This window comes from Eumetopias jubatus, unplaced genomic scaffold, assembly GCF_037043125.1.
Source record: "Eumetopias jubatus isolate StellerSeaLion01/CBP00866 unplaced genomic scaffold, mEumJub1_p1.0 scaffold_12, whole genome shotgun sequence".
Lineage (NCBI taxonomy): Eukaryota > Metazoa > Chordata > Mammalia > Carnivora > Otariidae > Eumetopias > Eumetopias jubatus.
Window position 1 is genome coordinate 102,525,640 of NW_028274818.1, and position 22,176 is coordinate 102,547,815.

General features: G+C 51.8%; 1 protein-coding gene across 2 annotated transcripts in view; it reads left to right on the forward strand.

The window, feature by feature from the left end:
- Nucleotides 1-848: 848 nt before the first annotated feature.
- DTX2 (deltex E3 ubiquitin ligase 2) overlaps nt 849-22,176 on the forward strand; it is a 35,172-nt gene continuing 13,844 nt past the window's right edge. For both annotated transcript variants that reach the window (XM_028109977.1, XM_028109979.1), the window contains exons 1-4: nt 849-981; nt 2,127-2,289; nt 13,475-13,831; nt 15,900-16,536. In XM_028109977.1, the coding sequence (XP_027965778.1) occupies nt 13,564-13,831; nt 15,900-16,536 (905 nt within the window). In that variant the 5' untranslated portion in view covers nt 849-981; nt 2,127-2,289; nt 13,475-13,563. The remainder of the gene's footprint in view (nt 982-2,126; nt 2,290-13,474; nt 13,832-15,899; nt 16,537-22,176) is intronic.

Sequence of the window (22,176 nt, forward strand, 5' to 3'; positions counted from 1 at the left end):
TGTGATCCCAAAAGGATAGTCACCAACCTGGTTCAGGCCTTCTATCTGGACTACAAGCAACAGCCTCCAAACTGGTCTCCCCACTCCTTTCTCTGTCCTTTAAACCTATCCTCCACCTGCCACACAGGGTATCCTTCTAAAGTGCAATGCTGACTGTCATTCCCCTGCTTGAATCTTTCTACTGGCTCCCATTGCCTAAATTCCTTGCATGGGCATTTAAAGACAATCATAATCTTACCCAGCCTGCTCTCCACCCTAATCTATTTTCTCTGTCCTCAGCCCCTCCGTGTACCCTCCTGCCCTGGCCACAGGGAAAGTTTCACTGCTTCCTGAATGCATCAGGCACTTTCACATCTCTCTTCCTTTGCAAAAGCTTCCCTGTACTCCATCTGGCAAACCCCTGTGTGTGCTTTAAAATCCAACTCAGGCGTCCGACCCCTTTGTGATGTCTCCCTGACACCACCCCCAAATTAACCACACCCTCTGTGCTCCAAGTCCTGTGCTTAAACTCACATTTATCCCACTGTACTGTAATTACGTGTTTAAGTGTCTGTCTCCCCAAGTAGATATGAAGCTCTCCCAGGAGAGAAACCAAGTTTCTGACTCACGTTTTAATCCCCAGTACCCAGCACAGGGCCTGGCACCACATATGTATGGGTAAACACGATCTAAAACGAGTCAGTAAGTAAATGAAGAAGTCAGTCAGTGAGTGAGCGGACTAAGAAGGAAGAATTGATACACCTGAACAGGTGCGTGTCGGATTGGGTCCCGCCCCGCCCCCAACCCACGGAACTACATTTCCCAGAAGGCCCCGCGTCCCGGGCATGCGCACCGGAGTGCTAGGAAGCTGCGACGCGGAGTTTCACTCTGGTTATCTCCTCAGAGTCGGAGCTTCAGTCGGAGCGGTGCCCAGGCCGAACCGGAGCTGTAGCCCGAGCGCGGCGGTGCCCTCAGCCTATCCCCTCGCCTTCCTCAGCTTCGGTGAGAGGGGCGGGCAGGCCACCTGTCTGTCGCCAGGGCTGGGGTCCCGGGGACGCGGGGGAGACCGAGCCAAGCTGGGACCGGAAGGGGGCGGGCGAGGGAGTCAGGGAGGGCTGGGCCGGGCCGGGGAAGAGCCCCGGGGTGAGCTCCAGGGGGATTGGGAGGACTGGCCGTCGGGCTGGGGCAGCCGCAGGCGGGAGTTGGGGAAATGGGACGCGCTGGCAGCTTGGGACAGGACTGGGTGCGAGCGTGAACGCCGGTGGAAGCCGAAGGGCTAGCAGGGGGAGGGGCGCAGACCCTGGGAGTTTGGGGGCTGTCGCGAGGAGGGTACCCCTTCCCGCAGGACCCGGACGAGGCGGTGGGGATATTGCCACCGGGCTCCGTGGTTCGGGGTGTGGATTCGGCTGGGCTCTGCCTTCAGGTGGACGACTAGCTGGAGCCCGGGGCTGTACTTGGAGTTTGTCCCCTGACTCTGCTTCCTTCGCCTCAAGTAGGGGTCGCCCTCCAGGAAACTCCTGTTTCCTGGGGCCCTGGGTTACTTTTGAGGGGTGCATAATGTATGTTGAAGAGGATTTAGAAGACGCTCTTTTCTGAAGCTGTCCTTTCGTACCCCCCTCCCCCTCAAGCCAGCCTGGTTCCACTTCTCTACGTGCCAGTAACAATGGAAATAGTGTGTGCACAGGCGCTTGTACGTTAAGAATTAACTCAGAATATTTCTGCCTGCCATCCTAACTCTTCTAGAGTTCTATAAGGTGGACTTTCTGGTAGCCAAAATCAGGCTTTACCATCCGGGTAACTATAACTAGGTCTCTTGTTCATTCGCTGTGTGACCTTGGCCAAACTTTTACCCTCTCTGGTGTGCTAATTTCCGTGGTTATTTACACTGCAGACTGGCTTATGAAATTCGGTTAGGCCTTTCCATGAAAGAGCTGAGGTGTGTGTTTTTTTTCCCCCACCATCCCCTTGATTATTGAGCGGGTAGAGGGAGACTGTTGTACCTTCTGCCCTGCCCAGGCTGTTGGAAAATAAATCTGGTGATTTCCAGTCCCCAGCCACAGCGCACAGACCCAACATCTGCGCATTCGTTTTCACTGACTGCCGTTTTTCCATTTAAAACCTGATCATCTTTTTCCTTGTTGGCGAAGGTGCCCTGGAATTTGCGTTGCTGAGTCAGCAAGGCTTTCCGATTTGCTCCGTTTTTGTTGTTTGCATTTTATATCAAGATGGGAACTCAAACAAGTCATTCCTCCTAAGGATCTAGTGTCTCCGTCAAGAAGGGACAGTTTGTGCCAGCTCTCCAGAGAAAAGGTAAGAGCTGCAGGGACTTCTCATTGCTGCCTTCTGGACCTGGTTTTCAGTAGCGGAGGTGGAGACTGGGGAGGGTGGAATTTAAGGTCTCCGGAATGAAAGTCAGCCTTGGAAGTCGATTGTTGATTGCCAACTGTCTCAAATAAAGTCAAGTGCTTTCTTGCCAAGGGCTTCTCCTGTTTAACCAGTCTTAGAGGATGCTTTTCACATGGTTTCCACTTAAGGCATGCTTTACGCGGTGAAGGACACAACTCATGATTTGAGCATCTGAACTGGGAATTTTTATTTCTTTTGTTGCACGAACAAAACTGGGTGCCTTCTTTGTGTCAAGCCCCGTGCTCAGTGGTGGGGCACCCTGATGAGCAACAAGAGCTCTGTCACCTGGGAGCTTATCATTTGGTGGAACAGACAGACAAACCATAGATAGTGGCAAGGCATTGTCGGTGTGCTGTGTGTTGAGGCGGGAGGAATCGCAGGGCAGAGTCCCAGCCCCTTGCCCCCCAACCCTGTTTGTGCAGGAAGGGGACGGAGGGAGGGTCAGCAAGCTTCTGGAAGAAGATAACTAAGGTGAGTTGTGAAGGGGTAGGACTTGAAAAGGAGGGGAGAAGCCGGGCAGAGGAGTCGGCATCTGCAGAGTCCAGAAGTTACCTGCTGCGTCTTGGCCACTGTAAGTAGCTCTGTGTGATCGGGGCAGCAAGGGATGGGTGTGGGGTAGAGGAGGCTGGTGAGGTAGGCAGAGGGCTGAGTTTGGAGGGTTTTGTGGGCCATGCCAAGGCTCTAGGGAGCAGGATTTTAGCAGAAGAATTCCAGGAGGGCGTTTTAAACGAGCACAGTGGCTGGAAGTATGGGATGGATTAGACAGGATTATGCTCTTTGTGACTGTTCCCTTACACCACGCCAGTTTCTGATGGGGGGGGGAGCGGTTAGACATGAGATTGTTGCCCCCAGTTTGCTCAGGGCCTCCTTAAAGAGATAGAATGGACATAGAGAACTGTAAAGGGCAGACAAGGGCTATGGAAGTTGCCAAGAGGGTGTTTTCTTTCGGTTGGGCACCTTGAGGCATCATGGAGGTGCTGTTTATTCTTTTTATTTTTTTTTAAAGATTTATTTATTTGACAGAGAGAGACACAGCGAGAGAGGGAACACAAGCAGGGGGAGTGGGAGAGGGAGAAGCAGGCTTCCTGCAGAGCAGAGAGCCCGATGCAGGGCATGACCTGAGCCGAAGGCAGACGCTTAACGACTGAGCCACCCAGGCGCCCCGGAGGTGCTGTTTAAACTGGGTCTTGAAAGTATGGGTAAGGTGAGGATGTGTGGCGAGGTGGGTGGGATTCTGCATGGAGGTGGGAAAACTGGATGTATATGGGGGGAGCAGTTGTCACTTAAACTCTTACGTATGGGCTGGGGAAGGGGAAGAGGAAAAGAAGGGTTTTTTTTTTTTTTTTACATATAGATAAGATTTTATTTATTTATTTGACAGACAGAGAGAGAGCACAAGTAGGCAGAGAGGCAGGCAGAGGGAGAGAGAGAAGCAGGCTCCCCACCCAGCAGGGAGCCCAATGTGGGGCTCGATCCCAGGGTCCCGGGATCATGACCCGAGCCGAAGGCAGCCACTTAACTGACTGAGCCACCCAGGCGCCCCGAGGAAAAGAAGGTATTGAAGGCAAGTGCACTGGCAAATTCTGTTGATAGGGAGGGACCAGATTGTGATGGGTTTTCAATGTCAACCCAAGGAACTTGAAATGTATTCGGGAAGTATACTTTGGAAGGCTCAATCTTGCATGTGCCTTTCGGGTGGACCAGGAGAAACAGAGTTGGAGAAGCCAGTTGGAAGAGAATACTTACCAGAGTGAGAGGGGCACAAAGGTCCCAAGCGGATGCTGGCAGCCGGTCTGAGGAGGTGAGGAGGGAGGAGAAAGCGAGCCTTGGCAGCTGTGTCGCTGTGGGGGGAAGGTGGTGAGGAGCTAGAAACCCAGGTTTTTCTCCTAAGTGCCTGGGGCCAGGGAATCCACGGGGGAAGCAGAATTAGGAAGGAAGGTGAGTCTGGATACAAACATATGGAAGGTGCCGAAGAGACCAAAAGGAATGGGGCCATGGGCCCCACAGAAACCATGTGCCAGGGCTAGTGCTTGGTGCTTGGCGCTTGGGGTAAGATGTGTTTGTTTTAATGTTTACCTCGGGTAAACACAGAGCTAGGTTAATACACACTCATCACCATTCGTGTGTGGCTTGCTTTTATTTATTGCCTAAGTGTTTTTTAATGAATGTCGTAAGCTCCTGCATTCCGGTCACCCAAAACAAAAGCTTGAAAGGAAAGTATACGTGTAATCATTTGATCTTTCTCCCCATCCCGAGATAACCGTTATCCCCTCACTTTCATGTATTTTTATTGTACCTCTGTGTTTCTAAGGAAACTAAAAAAAATATTGCTAAGATTTATCCATATTACTGCATGTCATCTGGTTCATTTGTTTTCACTGCTGAATAATCCGTGGAGTGAACACACCACAGTTCATGCATCTAATCTTCCACTGATGGGCACTTAGTTGTTTCCAGATTTCTGCCGTTGCAAATGTGCTGCTCTGGACATTTCCATACACATCGGTAGTACGTGTGCAAGAGGTTTTCTTGGGTATGAACTTAGGGGTGATATTTTGCTGGGTTATAGGGTAAATAAAGGTGCCACTTTCATAGATATAGCCAGACTGTTTTCCGAAGTGGTTGTACCGGTGTATGGGACTTAGCTGCTCCACATTCTTGCCATCACTCACTATAGGCAGACCTTATTTTTGCCAATTGAATGGGTGTAAAATGGGATCATTGGGATCGTGATTTCCGTGTTCCTGAGCCCTGACATTGAATATCTCTTCATAAGCTCGTTGGCATGTTTCCTGTGAAATACTTGTTCATGATTTTTGCCAACGTTTTATTATTTACTGATTGTAAGAGTTCTTTATAGATTCTTGATTTTTTTTTTTAAAGATTTTGTTTATTTATTTGACAGAGAGAGACACAGCGAGAGAGGGAACACAAGAAGGGGGGGAGTGGGAGAGGGAGAAGCAGGCTTCCCGCCGAGCAGGGAGCCCGATGCGGGGCTCGATCCCAGGACCCCGGGACCATGACCTGAGCTGAAGGCAGACGCCCAACGACTGAGCCACCCAGGCACCCCTTGATTTTTTTTTTTTTAATATTTTATTTATTAGAGAGAGACATCGAGAGAGGGAACACAAGCAGGGGCAGAGAGAGAGGGAGAAGTAGGCTTCCCACTGAGCAGGGAGCCCGATGCGGGGCTCGATCCCAGGACCCTGGGATCATGACCCGAGCCGAAGGCAGACGCTCAACGACTGAGCCACCCAGGCGCCCCGTATAGAGTCTTGATTTTTTTTTAAAGATTTTATTTGTTTACTTGACAGAGTTAGAGAGCACAAGTAGGCAGAGAGGCAGGCAGAGAGAGAGAGGGAGAAGCAGGCTCCCCGCTGAGCAGGGAACCTGATGTGGGACTCGATCCCAGGACCCTGGCATCATGACCTGAGCTGAAGGCAGCTGCTTAACCAACTGAGCCACCCAGGCGCCCTAGATTCTTGATTTTGATCCTTTGTTCATATTGTGAATATTTTCTTCTAGCTTGTACTCTAAATAAGACATCTTTTGTTGAACGATTCTTAATTTTAACATAGTGAAATTTTGTTTTTTGTTGTTGTTTGTTGTTGATGTTGTTTTTTATAGTCAGTGTTCTATGTCTTGTTTAAAACATCTTTACCTGACCTCAGTCCTTGCCTTTAAGGAGCCTGTGCCCTAGTGGAAGGCCGGGTAGATAATTTCACTTAGATGTTATGTGGACATTGATTATTAGAAGTGGCCACTTCTGCCTGTGGGTATCTGCCGAGGGCAGAGGCACTTCCCTACGTTTTGAAAGAGAAATGGATTCAGAGAAGTATTTCTCACAGAGAAGTATTTCCAGGATGGTGGGAGCATGGTGATGGGTGTTGGGGGAGCTGTAGACTAACCACTCCAGTTAGTTTGCACGTCGTCTGTGGCTGTTTTCACACTATCTGTGGCAGAGTTGCGTAGATGCTGCAGACACCCTCTGTTCTGCAAAGCCTAAAATATGTGCTCTTTTGGCCCCTTAGAGGAAAAGTTTGCTGACTCCTGCCGGGGGAGTCTGGTAACTGTGGTAACCTGACGAGTGTGTCCCAGCCACCACAGTGGTTCAACTAGTTGTTGCTGGATGGTTAATGAATCTCGGTCAGCGCTGCAAATGTTGCCAATTTTTCTGCTTTCCAGAAGCTGGAAATCTGGATTTTTTTTTTTTTTAATGGTGAATATTCCAATTTTTAAACAACAGCTCAGTTAAAAAACAAAAACAAAAACATAAAAACTGTGTTGGCCAGGAAAATCCTATCCGGCAGGCTGATGTGTCCAGCATCAGCATACTCCTTCTGTCTTGTACTCTGGAAACAGATTTGGGTTTCCTTAGACCTGTGGATTTTTGGGGCGCCTGGGTGGCCCAGTCGTTAAGCGTCTGCCTTCGGCTCAGGTCATGATCCCAGGGTCCTGGGATCGAGGCCCGCATCAGGCTCCCTGCTCGGCCGGGAGCCTGCTTCTCCCTCTCCCCCTGCTTGTGGTCCCTCTCTGGCAATATCTCTCTCTGTCAAATAAATAAATAAAATCTTAAAAAAAAAAAAAAACCTGTGGATTCTTGGGCAGGTTGCTTATCTTCTTTTGCCTCCTGTCCTCATCTGTAAAGTCAAGCGAAGACCCGCGCCCAGGACCGTGAGGCTTAAACATTTAAGAACCTGTGGAAGGTGCTCAGTGCGTGGTGCCTTATAAGCCCTTGGTTGGTGGCCATCGCTGTTACTGCTTCCACTGCTCCCCCATTTTGACCCCCCTGGGGAGGCCTGGGGACCAGGGCACGGTTGCTTCTGGCAGAGAAGGAGCAGTATAGCGGTTCTTGGTGCTGGTGGAAGAGGTTGCTTACAGGGAATCGAAGATTGCTAGGGCCTGCCCCTTGGCCACCCTGTGGCTTGCTGGCTATTTATTGAGAGCTCAAGCATGAGCATGAGCAGGGGGAGGGGCCGAGGGAGAGAGAGAATCCCAAGCAGGCCCCCCCACCCCCCCACTTCAGCACAGAGCCTGAGGTGGGGCACGATCTCATGACCCTGAGATCATGATCAGAGCTGAAATCAAGAGTTGGACGCTTAACCAACTGAGCCACCCAGGTGCCCCACCCTGTGGCTTACTGAGCCCTGTTTGGAAGGTTCTGCTCTGACCTGCCCCTGGAGGGCTCAGGCGGGCACCCACTAGAGGAGGAGTTGTCCCTTCCCTTCCAGCAGCCCCGTGTGTAGGGGACAGATCATGTATGAGTGTCCTTCCATCTCTCAGAAACCTGGTAAGTACTGGGTGGCACCAGCTTGAGCCATCCGTTTTTCGAGACAAAAACCCCTTTTGCAGTGCCTGCCTATTGCAGTAGTTCAGGCGCATGGATGGTCTGTTTTATGCCTTTTCTTGGGACTCAGAGATGGGGATGTATCTTGGCAAAGAGGTGCCATGGTACTTTGAGGAGGTCTGTTGTTTGCGAAACCACACTGGGGTAGTTAGCAGCCATTTAAAGTAATGATGCTAAGTGACAGTGGTGGTTTGGTTTATGTTTATGGTCTTTTAAAAGTGCTGGGCATTTTAAAGAGATGTGTTGCTGATAACGGAAATAATACTTTCTCACTTTAGAAAATGTGAAGAGTTCAGGTAGGTAAGGAGGTCGAACCAGAGGCCTCCTACGGTTTCTCTAGTCGAAAGGCAGCTGGTGTGAACACTTCTGTAGGTTTCTATTGAGTTTCCTCTATGCTTCTCTTACCTGGTCAAAATAGTGCTATGACAGATATCTTTATGTCTATCTCCTTAGGTAGATTATTAGGTCAAAGCAAGTAAACATTTCTAAACCACTCCATACATATTACCACATTTTTCTGGAAAGAGTTTATCCTTCCCAGGGGTAGGAGGACTCTGTGTACTCCTGCCAGCACCAAGTATTGAAATTAAGCTTTATTTTGTTTTTTATTTTATTTTTTAAACTATTTTGATAGGCAAAAAAATAATGTTCCATTGTTTTAAATTTGCAGTAAAAACAACATTTCTAGTCAGGTAGGACATTTCTTTGCCATATTTGTGTGCAGGATTGGCCTTTCCCGGGTCTGTGGGAAGGCTTCCTGCCAGGGCCAGGGTGGCTGGCTGTGCTGTCCCAAGGTCTTGGAAGGTCACGCTCCTCATGTCAGCTGGTGGGCGTGGAGTTTCAGGCTGAGCTTCTTGGAAAGGCCCCAAAGGAGAGCTGGCTTGAGAAATAGGCCTGGGCTCGCTGGGTTCCCATCCATGCTCCTCAGAACTCTTGTACTCTGCAGAACAGCATCCTGGGCTTCTGGAGAAGTTGGCATGGAGGCCATTTCTTTGTCAGAAAGAGTACGTTCCTGCGTTTTACATACCAGTGAGCAGCCTGTGATCCCATTTGCAAATAGGTTCTGGTAATCATCAGGGGCCGGAAAACCCATCTGACTGCCTGAGTGGTAGAGCCTACAGAAGGGATGGTGATTGTTCCAAAGTCACGAGGGAGGAGCGTACTTGCGTGTGTGTGTGTGTGTGTGTGTGTGTGTGTGCGCGCGCGCGGGCGCGCCCTCTGACCACTGTCTCCATCTCCCCTCGGGACAATGGAGGGTGGGGGCCGGTCCCTGTCCCTGCGTGGACCGAAGGGTGAACTGCTGAGCCCAGGCATACACGAAGCCAGTACTTATTTCGGTCGGCTTTGGAGGGGTGAAACGGGGTCCTCACATGTTGGCAAGGTGACGATCACTCAGTCTGAGCACCGCCTTAGAAACCACACTCCAGGACCTCCTCCCAGAGGCTGCAATCGTCGTGGGATCCGCTTCTGTGGTTCCCGCACCCAGAGGCCCACAGTTAGGCAGGATGATTTTCACTCAGATTCTTGTGCCAGCTCAGATCTTGTTCTAAAGCTCTTCTAAATCCTCTGCGGATAGAAAGACTCTGGGACACATGTAACTTTTTTCTTTTGTGTGAAATGCCTCCCTGGTAGGACAGCAGCAATCCTCTGTGCCTCACAGCGCAGCGCCGTGGGCAGGATTTGCAGGTAAATCCTGCAAGAGAATGCGAAGGAAAGCAGGAAGGTTTTTCTCATGGTCGAAGTTGTTGGTATTTTTTAAAAAGTAACTTTGGACTCATCCTAAGAAGTAGTATGACCATTGTGGAAGATTTGCAGGTACAGAAAGAGGTAAACAAAACAAAACCATAACTCCATCACTCCTGTTAACATTTCAGAGTTGTTCCTTGCAGCCTTTTTTTCCCCTTCCTTCCAGACTTTTTACATTTTTAATATATTTTTTTAAAGATTTTTATTTATTATTTGACAGAGAGCGTGAGTGAGCAAGAGTGAGTGTACAAGCAGGCGGAGCAGCAGAGGGAGAGGGAGAGCGGGTTTCCTGCTGAGCAGGGAGCCCGATGCAGGCCTCGATCCCAGGACCCTGGAATCAGGACACGCTTGGTGCCTGTCCGCGGTGTGCCCGAAGGCAGATGCTTAACCGACTGAGCCACCCAGGTGCCCTTAGCCTTTTTTTAAAATTTTTTTAAGTTTATTTATTTTTAGTAATCTCTACACCCAGTGTGGGGTTGAACTCACGACACTGAGATCAGGTGTCACACACTCTTCTGACTGAACCAGCCAGGCCCCAGTTCTTAATTTCTTTTGGCCTCAGTTCTCTCCCCTATAAAATGGGGGGACAGTGCCTACCTTCAAGGGCATTTGAGGGTTGAGAGAGCCTGAAGGACCAGAGCGCCCCACAGTAGGTGACCAGTAAATGACATACCGTCCTGCCTAACAACGGAGCGGGTGCTGTTCCGTATCCTGTATTTTGTGTTTGTCATGAGCATTATCATAGATCTATAGGCCTTTTGTAAACATCTTTCAGGACTTGTATTCCATCATTAGGATATCCTGTAACTTCTTTAAGAATTCCCTTATTGTAGGTGTTTAGTTCCAGATTGAGGCTTTTTTTCCATGGCCAATTATAGTAATTATTATTTTCATAATTAAGAACACCCTCAATATCCCCTGCCATTAAGAGCCAAAACAAATTAGGTTTTTGAACTACAGCTTCATGATGGCTGAGGTGGTTGCAGAAAACAGGCTCCTTGACACGGCCCTTGTGTGCGAGTAATTGCCATGTTCAAGTGAAACACCAGTGGGTGTTTCTGGGTCTGGCTTCAAATGTGCCCCAGGCCCTGGGAGCAGGAGGTTCTCCTCTCTTTTGTCTGCTGGTGTTTGAGACCCTCTGGGATATTAGGCATTTGAAGAGCTGAAGCCCCAGCTTTGGGTCAGCTCCCCCAGCTCTGCCCTCAGGGAGTTCCTGTTCCAGTCGGGAGATAGACACTGAAACCAATAAACGCAGTCTTTTGTGTTCGACGCCCTGGGGGCTGGAGTCAGTGCTTTTCTGGTGAGGGTGTGGGTCAGAGGGCTCAGGAGAGGAGGGTGCTGTGGCTGAGTCTGGAAAGATGGGCACGTTCGCTTGGGTTCTTTGGTGGAGAGAGGACTGGAGTCTGGACACATGTAGCAGCAGGATCAACAGGTAGGAGGCAGTAGGCAATGGCTTTGAACGTTCTGGCACTTGCTAGAATTGGTTGTGGCTGGACCAAGGAGGAGGCCGCATGGTATGACGGGGGACAGCGGCTGTGTGCCATGTCGTCTTCCTCTCTGGGTCTCCAGTACCCCAACAGTGCCTGGATGAGGGTGGACCCTTGGTGTGCGGAGGCCGAATGCTTTCATGAAGAACCTCAGCTGCAGTTCTAGCCCATATCTCTCAGGCTGTTTGGCAGAGTTCTGCGAGTTGGTTCATCTGGGGATGTGCAGACATGCTGGAACATACCGCGTGTGCTGATATCCGGGCGGCCTCCACTGCCTGAGAGATGAGTGATGCCTGCCAGGAGGTGCCAAGAGAAAAGTCTGAGCTCAGGATTAATTGGCTCTGAAACCAGTCCTGTGATTTGTACCTGGATGTGGTTACAGAGACTTCTAATTGCAGTCACTGAGCTAATAAGCCAGCCAGCCCAAGGGCATCCGAGGTCTGATCCTTCAGAGTGGGATGTGTGCTTTTGTTGGAGCAGTGAGCAGCTCATGGACAGCCCCGGCACCCGCAGGTGTGCTCTGAGTTCCCGCAGGCCTGACTCATCCATGGCCCGCGTTCTCATGCTGTGTGTGTAGCTCAGTGCCGCCCTGGGCCACCGCTCCTCCCCCAGACTTGAAGGGTGGGGATGGAGGTCTTGGCGTGGCAGGGGGTGGGGCAGAGCAGGGAAAGGGAAGGAGGACAGGCTTGCGGCTATCTGCTGTGTGCCTGGTGCTGTGCTGGGTGCTCTGTACAGAGCTATCGGAACACCAGTGAAAAGCACTGAGAACAGACGTTAGTATCATCATTTTCAGGTGGGAGAAAGCAAACTTGGAGAGCTCAGGTACTTTCGTCAAGATGATACAGTGGGTAGAGTAAGCCCATGCCTGTTTATTTTCATGCACTGGTCCAGATCTGCCTGCCTTGTGGGGCAGGTGTTGAGTCTTCTCGAAACCTTGGTGGTGCAGTGCTGTCCCAGGGACAGGAGCCTTATTACCAGCTGTGTAAGCAAGTCACCGCCACTCTCTGGGCCTCGGTTTCCTCATCTGCAAAATGGGGAGACAGTTCAGTGTCTGTACCTGAGGGGTTTGTGTAGGAATCAGAGCAGACGGTGTGACTGGGAACCCTGGGCCCTGGGGGATGTGCTCTAACAGTTGAGGGTGCTCAGGACTCGGGATGGAGTTTCCTCTCTCCTCCCTCCTTTCTCAGCGGGGCCTGAAAGTGGAGCCCAAGGTAGAGTCGGGCTGAGCTTTCCTGTCCAGGAAATGGGCATTAGCACTGGGTTGATCTGGATTTGCTCCCTGCTGTCACTTAGCAGTATTTATGTGCCCTTCAATAAGACCTTGACCTCTTTTGAGCCTTGTCATAAAGTGGAAGTACCGCCTGTGGGTCTGTTAGGCATACATGAGAGAAGTATATTTGGCGTTTGTCACTAAATTGGTCCTGTTCCTCTGGTACTCTGGGGGCCTGACACGGTACAGTGCCTTCACAGTGTAGTGCTCTTCTCCAAACAGCTGCGGGCTACTTCCCATGCAGCTGTGTTTTGAACTAATATGTATAGAACACTTAGGACAAGGCCTCTGCTGGGGCTGGCAATATGACTGTGGAAAAGGCAGACGCCCAGCTTGGTGCTGTCTGGAGGGGCAGTAAGATCTGGAACGTCATCCTACCCATACGTGTCTATAGGCATCAGAGTTCTGGTCAGTGCTGCAAGGGAGAAGCTCACATGATGGGCAGCCGGGGAAAGCCTCCCTGAACCACGCAGCCTGGGCCTCAAGGCTGAGTAGAGTTGACAAGGGAGGAGGATGGGCTGGGGTGGCCGGGAGAGGAACGTCTCAGGAGATGGATGCAAACCCTCTGGGCCTGACCAGTGGTCAGCGAGGTCCACACTGGGGTGCAGAGAGGCCGGGCTTCAGCATCTGTGAGATTTTAATGTTTATCTAGGGTACCCTTGGTGGCTAGTGATGCCTCCTGAAGCAGCCTGGAGACCTGGGCGGAGCTAGGATTGTGCTTTGAGTCCCAGCTCTGCCGTTGACCCTCTGGGTGTCCTTGAGCCCTCCCCCTCCCCAGTCCTTTCTGAGACACAGGTTTTTCCCATCTGTAGCATAGCAGGTGTCTCACAAACAAATCCGCTTTGGAAACAGTAGAGTCTCCACCACATAGTGTAAGTGAGGGGTCACCACAGCCTCAGTGCACGAGGGATTTGGGCTTATTCATGAAAACACAGGGTAAAAGGATATGCTCAGTAGTTAGGTCACAGGGAGATGATTGGTAAAAAGAAGCTGGGCCGGCAATTAGCACCCAGGACTCCGCTGAATCTCCGTGAACATTCGCAGAGGCAGGTAGGATGCTTGATTGACTGAATTCTTCCTGGCTGCCTGAGCAAAGAGACAGGATCAGGTATTAGACTCACAATGCTCTTAAGGTATTAGGAGGAAAAGGTAATTGTGGAAAAGTAGAAATTTTTTTCCCCTCTGAGGCTGACTCTTGGGGACGCTTTCTGTGTTGGTAACTGTTTGTCCTATTTACAGGTCTTCTGGAAGCACTGGGCAATGACCCCGAGACTCCAGCCCAGAGTGGTCTGAAACTGTTTGGGAAAGCAGAGGGAGTCCTGGGGAAGATGGCCATGGCCCCAAGCCCTTCCGTGGCGCAGGTGTACACCAGCCCTGTGGCGGTGGCTGTGTGGGAATGGCAGGACGGGCTGGGCACCTGGCACCCCTACAGTGCCACCGTCTGCAGCTACATCGAGCAGCAGTTCGTCCAGCAGAAAGGCCAGCGCTTTGGGGTGGGGAGCCTGGCCCATAGCATCCCCTTAGGCCAAGCTGACCCCTCGCTGGCCCCTTACATCATTGACCTCCCCAGCTGGACCCAGTTCCGCCAGGACACTGGTAAGACACTTCCTGCCTCTCGTACGTGTCAGAGCGCCCACGTTGGGGTTATATATAGCAGTGACTCTCAGGGCTTCGTCCTGTCCCTGAAACGCGCTCAGTTGGGAGGCAGGTGCTGTGAGTCGTACGGGTACCACAGTGTGAGATGTACCTCTCAGTACGAGGGAGTGTCTTGAGAGCACAGTGCAGGGGCCCTCCCAGCCCCTTGCCCCTTGTTTCCCAAACCCAAAATGCCTGCTTCCACCTGAAGAGGTTGGAGGGTCTTGCGGACAGGCCAGCATGGAGGTAGTGTGCTAGTAACGAGGGCCTGGTGATGCGTCCTGCCTCCACTGCGCATGTCTATTTGACCTGGTTACACAGGTTACTGCACTCTCCCACGTGCTCATGTGTGGGTTTTGTGTGTTTTGATCAGTATTACTGAGAATGGAACCACCAACTTCCTCCTGGAGCTGTGCCTTGTCCCTCTAACCCAGGGGTTCTCAACTGGAGGTGTTTTTTCCCCCCCCAGGACATTTGACAGTGTTTGGAGACATTTTTGATGGTCACAAACATGGGGCAGGGAGCCACTGGCTCTGGTCAGTAGAGGCCAGGGATGCTGCAAAAATGCATAGGACTGGCCCCCGTGCCAAAGAATTCTGGGCCCAGGATGTCACTGGTGCTGGGACTGAGAAATGCTACTCTGATCCCTACGGCAGGGTTCTTGGGTGTGTGAGGGCTAAGGCTTCCAATCAGTTGGATGCAGAGGGAAGTCCCTGCCTTCCTGATGTTAGCAGTCCGCTGAGCAAGGCAGCAAACAAGATACATAATGTGGAAACTGTGTATTGCATTAGGTCGCAGTGAGTGTTAATCAGGCAATGGGACCGTAAGGTGTTGGGAGAGATCGAAGTTTGAACTCAGGTGGCCAGGTCACCAGGAAGGAATGAAGACAGACCCGAGGGAGGAGCAGGTTGTCCCTTGAAGGGACATTGGCTTTTATTCTGAAAGGGGGAGCGGTGGGAGGATGTGGGCAGAGGAGTGCTGTAATCTGATTTGGAGGTGAAGAGCATCCCTCTGGCTGCCAAGAGAGGCAAGGGTGGAGGTCAGGAGACCAGCAGAAGCGAATTGCGGTGATCATCTTTTGGCAAGTGCTATTGGAAACATGGCCCAAATTCATTTTCTTCTTTTTCTCTATAATCTTCAGGTTCGGCTTATTAAGAATATAAGCTAACCACAGGGTTGTCCCTTGAGAGGTCAAAGGGAATGGTACATCCATGTAAGGGACTTATGTAACCATGAATAATGAGTTTTATAAAGTTTAAGAGACATAAGAAATACTCCCTCATACGGGAGAACAGCCCAAAAAGTTTTCAGTGTGATTGTCAGCTCCCCAAGTGTATGTGCGTAGGAGACCAGATGGGAGGAAATGCATGGCGATAGAAGCTGTGTGGTAGGTCTTGATCGTTGGATTATGGACGGTTTAATTTTCTTCATATTTTTTTCAGTTTTTTTTTTTTTAAGTGGGGCTACATATTTTTCATCACTAGAAATATTTTGAAAAAGCCTGGAGTCTGAGCCACACCTGTTCTTTGACCCAAGTTCCCAGCATAGGAGCATCGGTCCCCCTCTCCCACTAGATCCCTGTGGGCCCAGTTTCTGTCTTTTTTTTTTTTTTTTAGATTTTATTTATTTGAGAGAGCACACGCTTGAGTGAACATGAGCTGGGGGGGAGAGGCAGAGGGAGAGGGAGAAGCAGAAACCCCACTGAGCAGGGAGCCCAACTCCAGGCTCGATCCCAGGACCCTGAGATCCTGACCTGAGCTGAAGGCAGATGCTCAACCAACTGAGCCACCCAGGCGCCCCACCCCCACCCCCACCTAGTTTTTTTTACCTAGAGGGAGCTTTCTGCCCTTTCTACCCAAAATTTGGAAAGCATAACTGGTGCCAGTCTGAAGGTCAAATTGCAGCATGACCCTATGCACACTGTGACCATGTTGATTTATTTTGGTTGTAGAAAGAGAATTTTTAAGCTCCTTCTGTTTTGGGGGACTAGCAGATTCACCATTTCTGTGTCTGCCTCCTTTTTGAACAGGTACCATGCGGGCTGTGCGGAGACACCTGTTCCCCCAGCACTCAGCCCCCGGCCGGGGCATCATCTGGGAATGGCTGAGTGACGATGGTTCCTGGACGGCTTATGAAGCCAGTGTTTGTGACTTCCTGGAGCAGCAGGTGGCCAGGGGCAGCCAGCTTGTGGACTTGGCTCCCCTGGGGTACAACTATACCGTCAACTATGCCACCCACACACAGACCAACAAGACTTCGAGCTTCTGCCGCAGCGTGCGGCGCCAAGCAGGACCCCCGTACCCAGTGACCTCCATCATTGCTCCACCGGGCCACACGGGAGTCGCCTGCTCTTGCCATCAGTGCCTCAATGGCGGTGGAACTGGCCCAGTGTCAGGCCGCTACCGCCACTCCATGACCAACCTCCCCGCGTACCCTGTCCCCCAGCCCCCCCACAGGACCGCCATTGTCTTTGGGGCCCACCAGGCCTTTGCCCCGTACAACAAGCCCTCGCTCTCTGGGGCTAGGTCTGCACCCAGGCTGAACACCACCAACCCCTGGGGTGGGGTGCCACCCTCCCTGGGGAACCAGCCCCTCTACCACTCCAGCCTCTCCCACCTGGGACCGCAGCACCAGCCCCCAGGATTGTCCACTGCCAGTGCAGCCAGGTATCTCATGTTATTGAGGGTCCGTTTGTCCACCCGTGTGCCGTGTCAGCAGGCTTGGGTTTCTGCTCTTATTTAGCTGGGAAGCCACGCCCAAATACCTGCAGGCCTGGGCCCTGCCTCCTTGGCTGTTCCTGCTGTGGTATCTGGTGCCCAGGTGCCGGCCTTGCACAGCCTTGCCTTACATGGAGCCTACCTGACCTCCGGTACCTGAGTGCTGGTAGTTGCCTCGTGGGTTCGAAACAGCAGTGCCTTCGTTCACTCAGAAGAGTCAGGCTCTCTGTAGAGCAGGTAAAGGCCTTTGAGCTGCTCCTGCGTACCACATAGCTCTGCTATGTACCTGAGGATGCGTCATTGACTTCTCTGTGCCGGGCACTGAAGACACAGAGGCAGAAAGTTCAGTCCGCTCCCACTTGGCCAGGGGAACGCCCTGAGCCCAGTTTGGGTGCTTAACGGTTGAGGAGGGCTGTGTGTGGCGGGTGGCAATAGGTGGCTTCCACGCTGGTGCGATCAGCCCAGTGTCTTGTAGAGCTCTCTGCGCCTGGAGGAGGATGGTGAAATGGGCCCCACCTGGACCCCGGAGGGCACCAAACAGGGGAGCCGTGGAGTGGCCAGTGGGGGGTGTTCCTGGGGTGCCCGGAGACCTATTGCTGACGAGGGGACTCATTGGGCTGCGTTATTGAAGGCGTTGGGCTTCTGAATGTTAGCCGGGATGGGGGATGGTTTCTGAGAGGGTGACCGGTCACTGGACATGTGGGCCTGTCCAGGGCCTGTGGCTGCCCTGCCCCTCTGTTGGGTTGGACTGACGTCGGCCTCTAGCATTTTTTTTTTTTTTTAAGATTTTTATTTATTTGACAGAGAGAGACACAGCGAGAGCAGGAACACAAGCAGGGGGAGTGGGAGAGGGAGAAGCAGGCTTCCCGCCGAGCAGGGAGCCCGATGCAGGGCTCCATCCAGGACCCTGGGATCACGACCTGAGCCGAAGGCAGACGCCCAATGACTGAGCCACCCAGGCGCCCCGGCCTCTAGCATTTTTTAAAGCTGGGTTTCAGAGGACCCTGCCAGCTTCTCTTTATAAGACACGGTGGCGACTGCCGTTCACTGAGCGCACATAGCTGGGCTGTGTGAGTGATTTCAGTAATCCTTGTAATGGCCACCTGCTAGGTGGTGTCCTCAGTTTACGGGTGAGCATGCTGAGGTTGGCAGGACCGCCAGCAAGTGGCGGAGCTGGGAGTCAGCCCAGGCCCCAGAGCAGGCCGTGAGGGACACACGGAGCTCTCTTAAAGGCAGAGTGAGGGGAAGGCAGAGACTTCCTGAGGGATGAGTGTGGAGGAGTCCATAGACAGGAGGAGGGTGGGTCAGGGCATCTTCCTGGGCATCTTCTCCTTCAGAGATTGGGGGGGGCATGTGAACCTGAGGTCTTTCTGGGAATGGGGCAACTGGAGCTTTTACTTGGCCTTCTCCCTGGATTTTCGCATAGGCATTAGCAAGCAGGGCTCTGTGCTGTCTCAGCCCCACCCAGTGTTCTGTGAGGCCCCCTCCAGTATGTGGGTCAGAATCTTTCAGAGAAAAGTATGCTGTCTGCTAGCCCAGAATGGTTATCAGCAGGGCTAGAGCTTCTCTTCTACTAGGTCAGTTTTGCTGAGCCTCCTAGGGCTGCTTAAGTTCTTACAAATTATTTTGAGGCACATTTCTAGATAGTTCTAGAGCTGGGATTCTGGGATGGAGCTGGGTGACTTAATTAATGGGCTTTGTTGCTTTCTCCTGGTACGGCCTTCCCATTGGTCTCCCCTGATACTTCTCTGGCATCCCCCCTCCCCTGCCTGAGGGCCTGAGAGACTGCCAGAGTGGGCCCTACTGGTACAGGCCAGGCAAGTTACAGAAAGGAAGGTGGCTGGACCACATGGTCTTCCCTTTGCTTCTGGGCTGTGCATGTTGCTACTTGCCCTGCTTGCCTTGGTTGTAAGTCAGGAAGGGAACCAGGCCAACTGGCTCTGTTAGTTGAAACCGCCTCAAAGGGGCCTGCTTCATGAGGTGGGTGTTCATCTTTATCTCCTCCAGCTTTTCAGGAGCTGGGAGAGGTACGGTTCACTCGCATGGGCCTATCCCTCCCTGTTTTGAAAAACAGGGTTGCCCCATGTCTTATTTGTAGGGCGACCCTTTTCAGTTAACCCCTTTCTGATGGGTGTTGTAGAGCCTGGAGGGGGCTTAATGAATACCTGGCCTCTTGACCCAACAGAGCCAGGAGAAGCGAAAACACTTGTCACCTTGGTCTCCTTAGGGGCCGTGGTATGGTTCTGCAGGCTGAACGAATGTCAACTGTGTTAGGTGGAAATTCCCCAGAGGGCGTCAGGGCTGGTGGCACCATGGGCTGGGAAAGTCTGGGAACCCGCCATATTTACTGGTAGCCACTGGAAGGAACATGAGAGTGAGCGAAATAAAAATTTGTGGAACCCATGTGGTTTCAGATCGCTTCTTGCTCAACCTGGGTAAAACCTTGGCTGTTGGACTTCCCTGTGCCCTGGGAGGCTTTCTGAGTAGATGGTAACACACTGAGCTGCTGGGTTGAGGAAAATTTCCTGGTAGCTGAACTTCATCCCTTTAAGCACCAAAACTTGTGTTTTAATGATGTTGGACTGAAAGCTTTCCAAAATGTGTCATGCATACTCTTGTCTTCTTTAGTAGAGGGTGTGGTGGCTTAATGTTTTGATGACTTGAGGTGGTGATTGTGACCCGCAGTCTGTTGCAGCTTTGGCATGGCTAGGCCTCAGGGCTGCTTGAGCCTGTCCTGAGTGGTCCTAGGACATGGCTCTCCCAGTTTGCTTCCATCTGCTCCATTCTTGCTGCTGCTGTTCTCCCAGCCTCTAAAAGCACGCCTTCCTGCTGTCTGCCTGGTTTGCATGCTCAGAGTCCTGGGCCTGGGGCAGAGATGGGGTGGGAGTGGGGGTGGGGGTGGGGCTTCCTCCTGACTGGCTCTAGGCCTTTGGGTCAGCTCTGTTCCCTTCCCATGTCTCTCCTTTGCCCTCCTAAGATTAAGGAGTTGGTCTGGGAAGTCTGAAGTTTCCTTTTGCTCTACTATTGTGGTTTTTGGGATTTCCACGGGGGCCCTGCGGGAAGGTGCCTGGCGGCCCTCCAGCTTTCCTGTATATATCCCCTTGACCCCTCTGAGAACAGGGTAGCAGTGGACATTTGTATTGGGCTGCAGATTAAGCCTCATAACCAGCCAGGGGCCTTTTGTAATTATTCTCATCTTACGGATAGAGAAATTGAAGCTCAGAAAGGGAACTTGACCTGCCAAGGGCACGCCACTTGAATCCAGAGAGGGTGCTGTAAGGGGGGAGCTCTAGACCCCACATCTGGTGCTCCTTGTACAGCACCTGCTGTCAGGGCTTGCTCGTTGATGCTGGCTCACTGGCCTGTAGGGAGCTGGTGGGAGGCTTTGTGTTTCCTTGCTCCAGCCTCCCAGCTCTGCCCCTTGCCTGGGACTGCCACATATGTCTTCGTAGAACACTGGAAGTCCTCACGTCTCATGTTCTGAGCTCCATCTGGAAGCTCCTGGAGATAGTTCCAGACAGGAAAGTCAGGTTGGGCCTAGTAGGTAGACCCACGAATGGGAGGCCGTGACTGGAAGGAAGTCTCATAAGGGCACTCCTTGGGGCGAACAGTGCCCATGTTGGGGACATTCTGCCCGTCTGGGCCCTTTGAGGATGGTGGAGGGGGATCGGTGACCTCCGAGGTTCCGTCCACCCTGAGAGTCCCCATCTTGGGAACCGCTGGGTCCTTTTACTGCTCTCATCACTGCAGGGAAACATCTGGGGGAGGAACTGGGATGAGTGATAGGGGAAGTGGCAACAGTGTGAGACCCACAGAACTTAGTCACAGTTCCTGGCCCCAGTTCCAGGGTGAGCTTCCCAGTGGGAGCCTTAATGGCCTGTCTGCTTTCTGCTCCAAGTGTTGGTGGTAGAACCTAAGGCCTTCTCCTTCAGATATGTGCCTCTCCCCAGCAAAGGAGGACCCCACTTCTGGGACCCCCTCTGGGCCAGCGATGAGTAGCCCACTAACTTGGGGGAGTTGTCGAGCCAAGCTTCAGCTTTCCGGCTTCCTGGCTGAGTGCTCAAGCTCCATGTCCCCCGTAGAGCTGGCTTGGGAGATGAAGGATGCCTGGAAGGGCTCTGTCTTCTGGAACTCCTTCACTTCTAGGACCTGAGAATTGCAAAGACTGTCAGAGATTATCTACTTTCCTTTTAAAAATCAAAGTGGAGAGACAGGCTCAGGAAAGGGGGAGGTGGTTGCTCTGACTTAAATGGTTTAGTGGGGCCAAAAGCTTAGTTAGCCCAGGTGTTCTGAGCGCCCAGCGCTTCCATTGCATTATCAGAGCTCTCCAGGGCCAGGTCCCTTGTTCTCTCGGGCTTGAGAGTAGCTGAGGAGGGCAAGTGTCACACGGGTGATTCTCTTTGGGGAGAACGATCCGGAAATGAAAACAAAATAACCTCTTTGCTCAAATATGTACTGGAGCGCCTGCTGTGCTCCCAACCCTGTGCAGGGGGGCCCTGGCAGCTTCAGCACCAGCTGAGTGTTAGGTTCTGGTTTGGATCAGAACCGGCCAGCTCCCTGTAGATTCCACCAGTAGGATCTGTGCCCCCGGGACTGGTGGTGAGGAAGGATCTGGGGCAGTTTCCAGAAGCACTCACCATAAACCAGGCAGGTTGTTGGTTTGCTGGCAGCTGCGAGGGTTGTACAGGAGATCAGAGCTGTCCATCATTTCCTGAGCACCTTCCCCGCTCCAGGCTAGGCCCAGTGGAACAGACTAATGCAGCCCGGCCCTATCCTTGGGGAGCTCCGGTGTAGGGACTATGCAAAAGGGTTTCATAACCCTTCTGGTGTCACCATCCATAACGTGGGCAGGGATGGACGGGAAGACACAGGAATTGGAGTGGCAGGTCGGCGGCGGGGGGCGGGTGTTTGCCAGGCATCTCAGGCCATCTACAGCAACCATTCTCCAGTGAGGGGGGGCCTTCCCCCAAACCACAGTGGCATAGATTTATTATCACTTGAAAAATATAATGGCTTAAAACCAAATGAAAGACCCAAACATAGTTACTGTGGGAAGGAAGACCCTTATTTAAAAAAACAAACAAAAAAAACCCTTACTTTTGAACTAATTTTAGATTTACAGAAAAGTTACAAAAATAGTACAGAGAGTTTCCATCACTCCCTCCCTTGACTTACCTTGTAAAGCCAGACAATTGCCATCATGGGGGCATTACTGTTAACCAAGGACTTTTCTCGATTTTCACTTTGTCCACTGCTGCTCCCGTTCTGTCGGGATCCTGCCTCACATTCAGTTGTCTCCTCCCCATCCTCCCTTCAGTAGGAGTTCCTCCGTCTTTATTGTCCATAACCTTGATACTTTTGAAGAGTTACTTTGTCGAATGTCCCTTAATTTGGGCTTGTCAGTTGCTTTCTCATGCTTGAGGTTATGCAGTTTTGGCAGGAACCACAAAAGTGGTGTTATGTCCTTCTCAGAGCACCATTTCTTGGGGTTGCTGGTGTTGATTGGTCATATTACTGGTGATATTGGTCTGGAGTATGTGTTAGAGTGGTTTCTGCCAGATTTCCCTCTCTAGGTACCGTAGAGCTCTC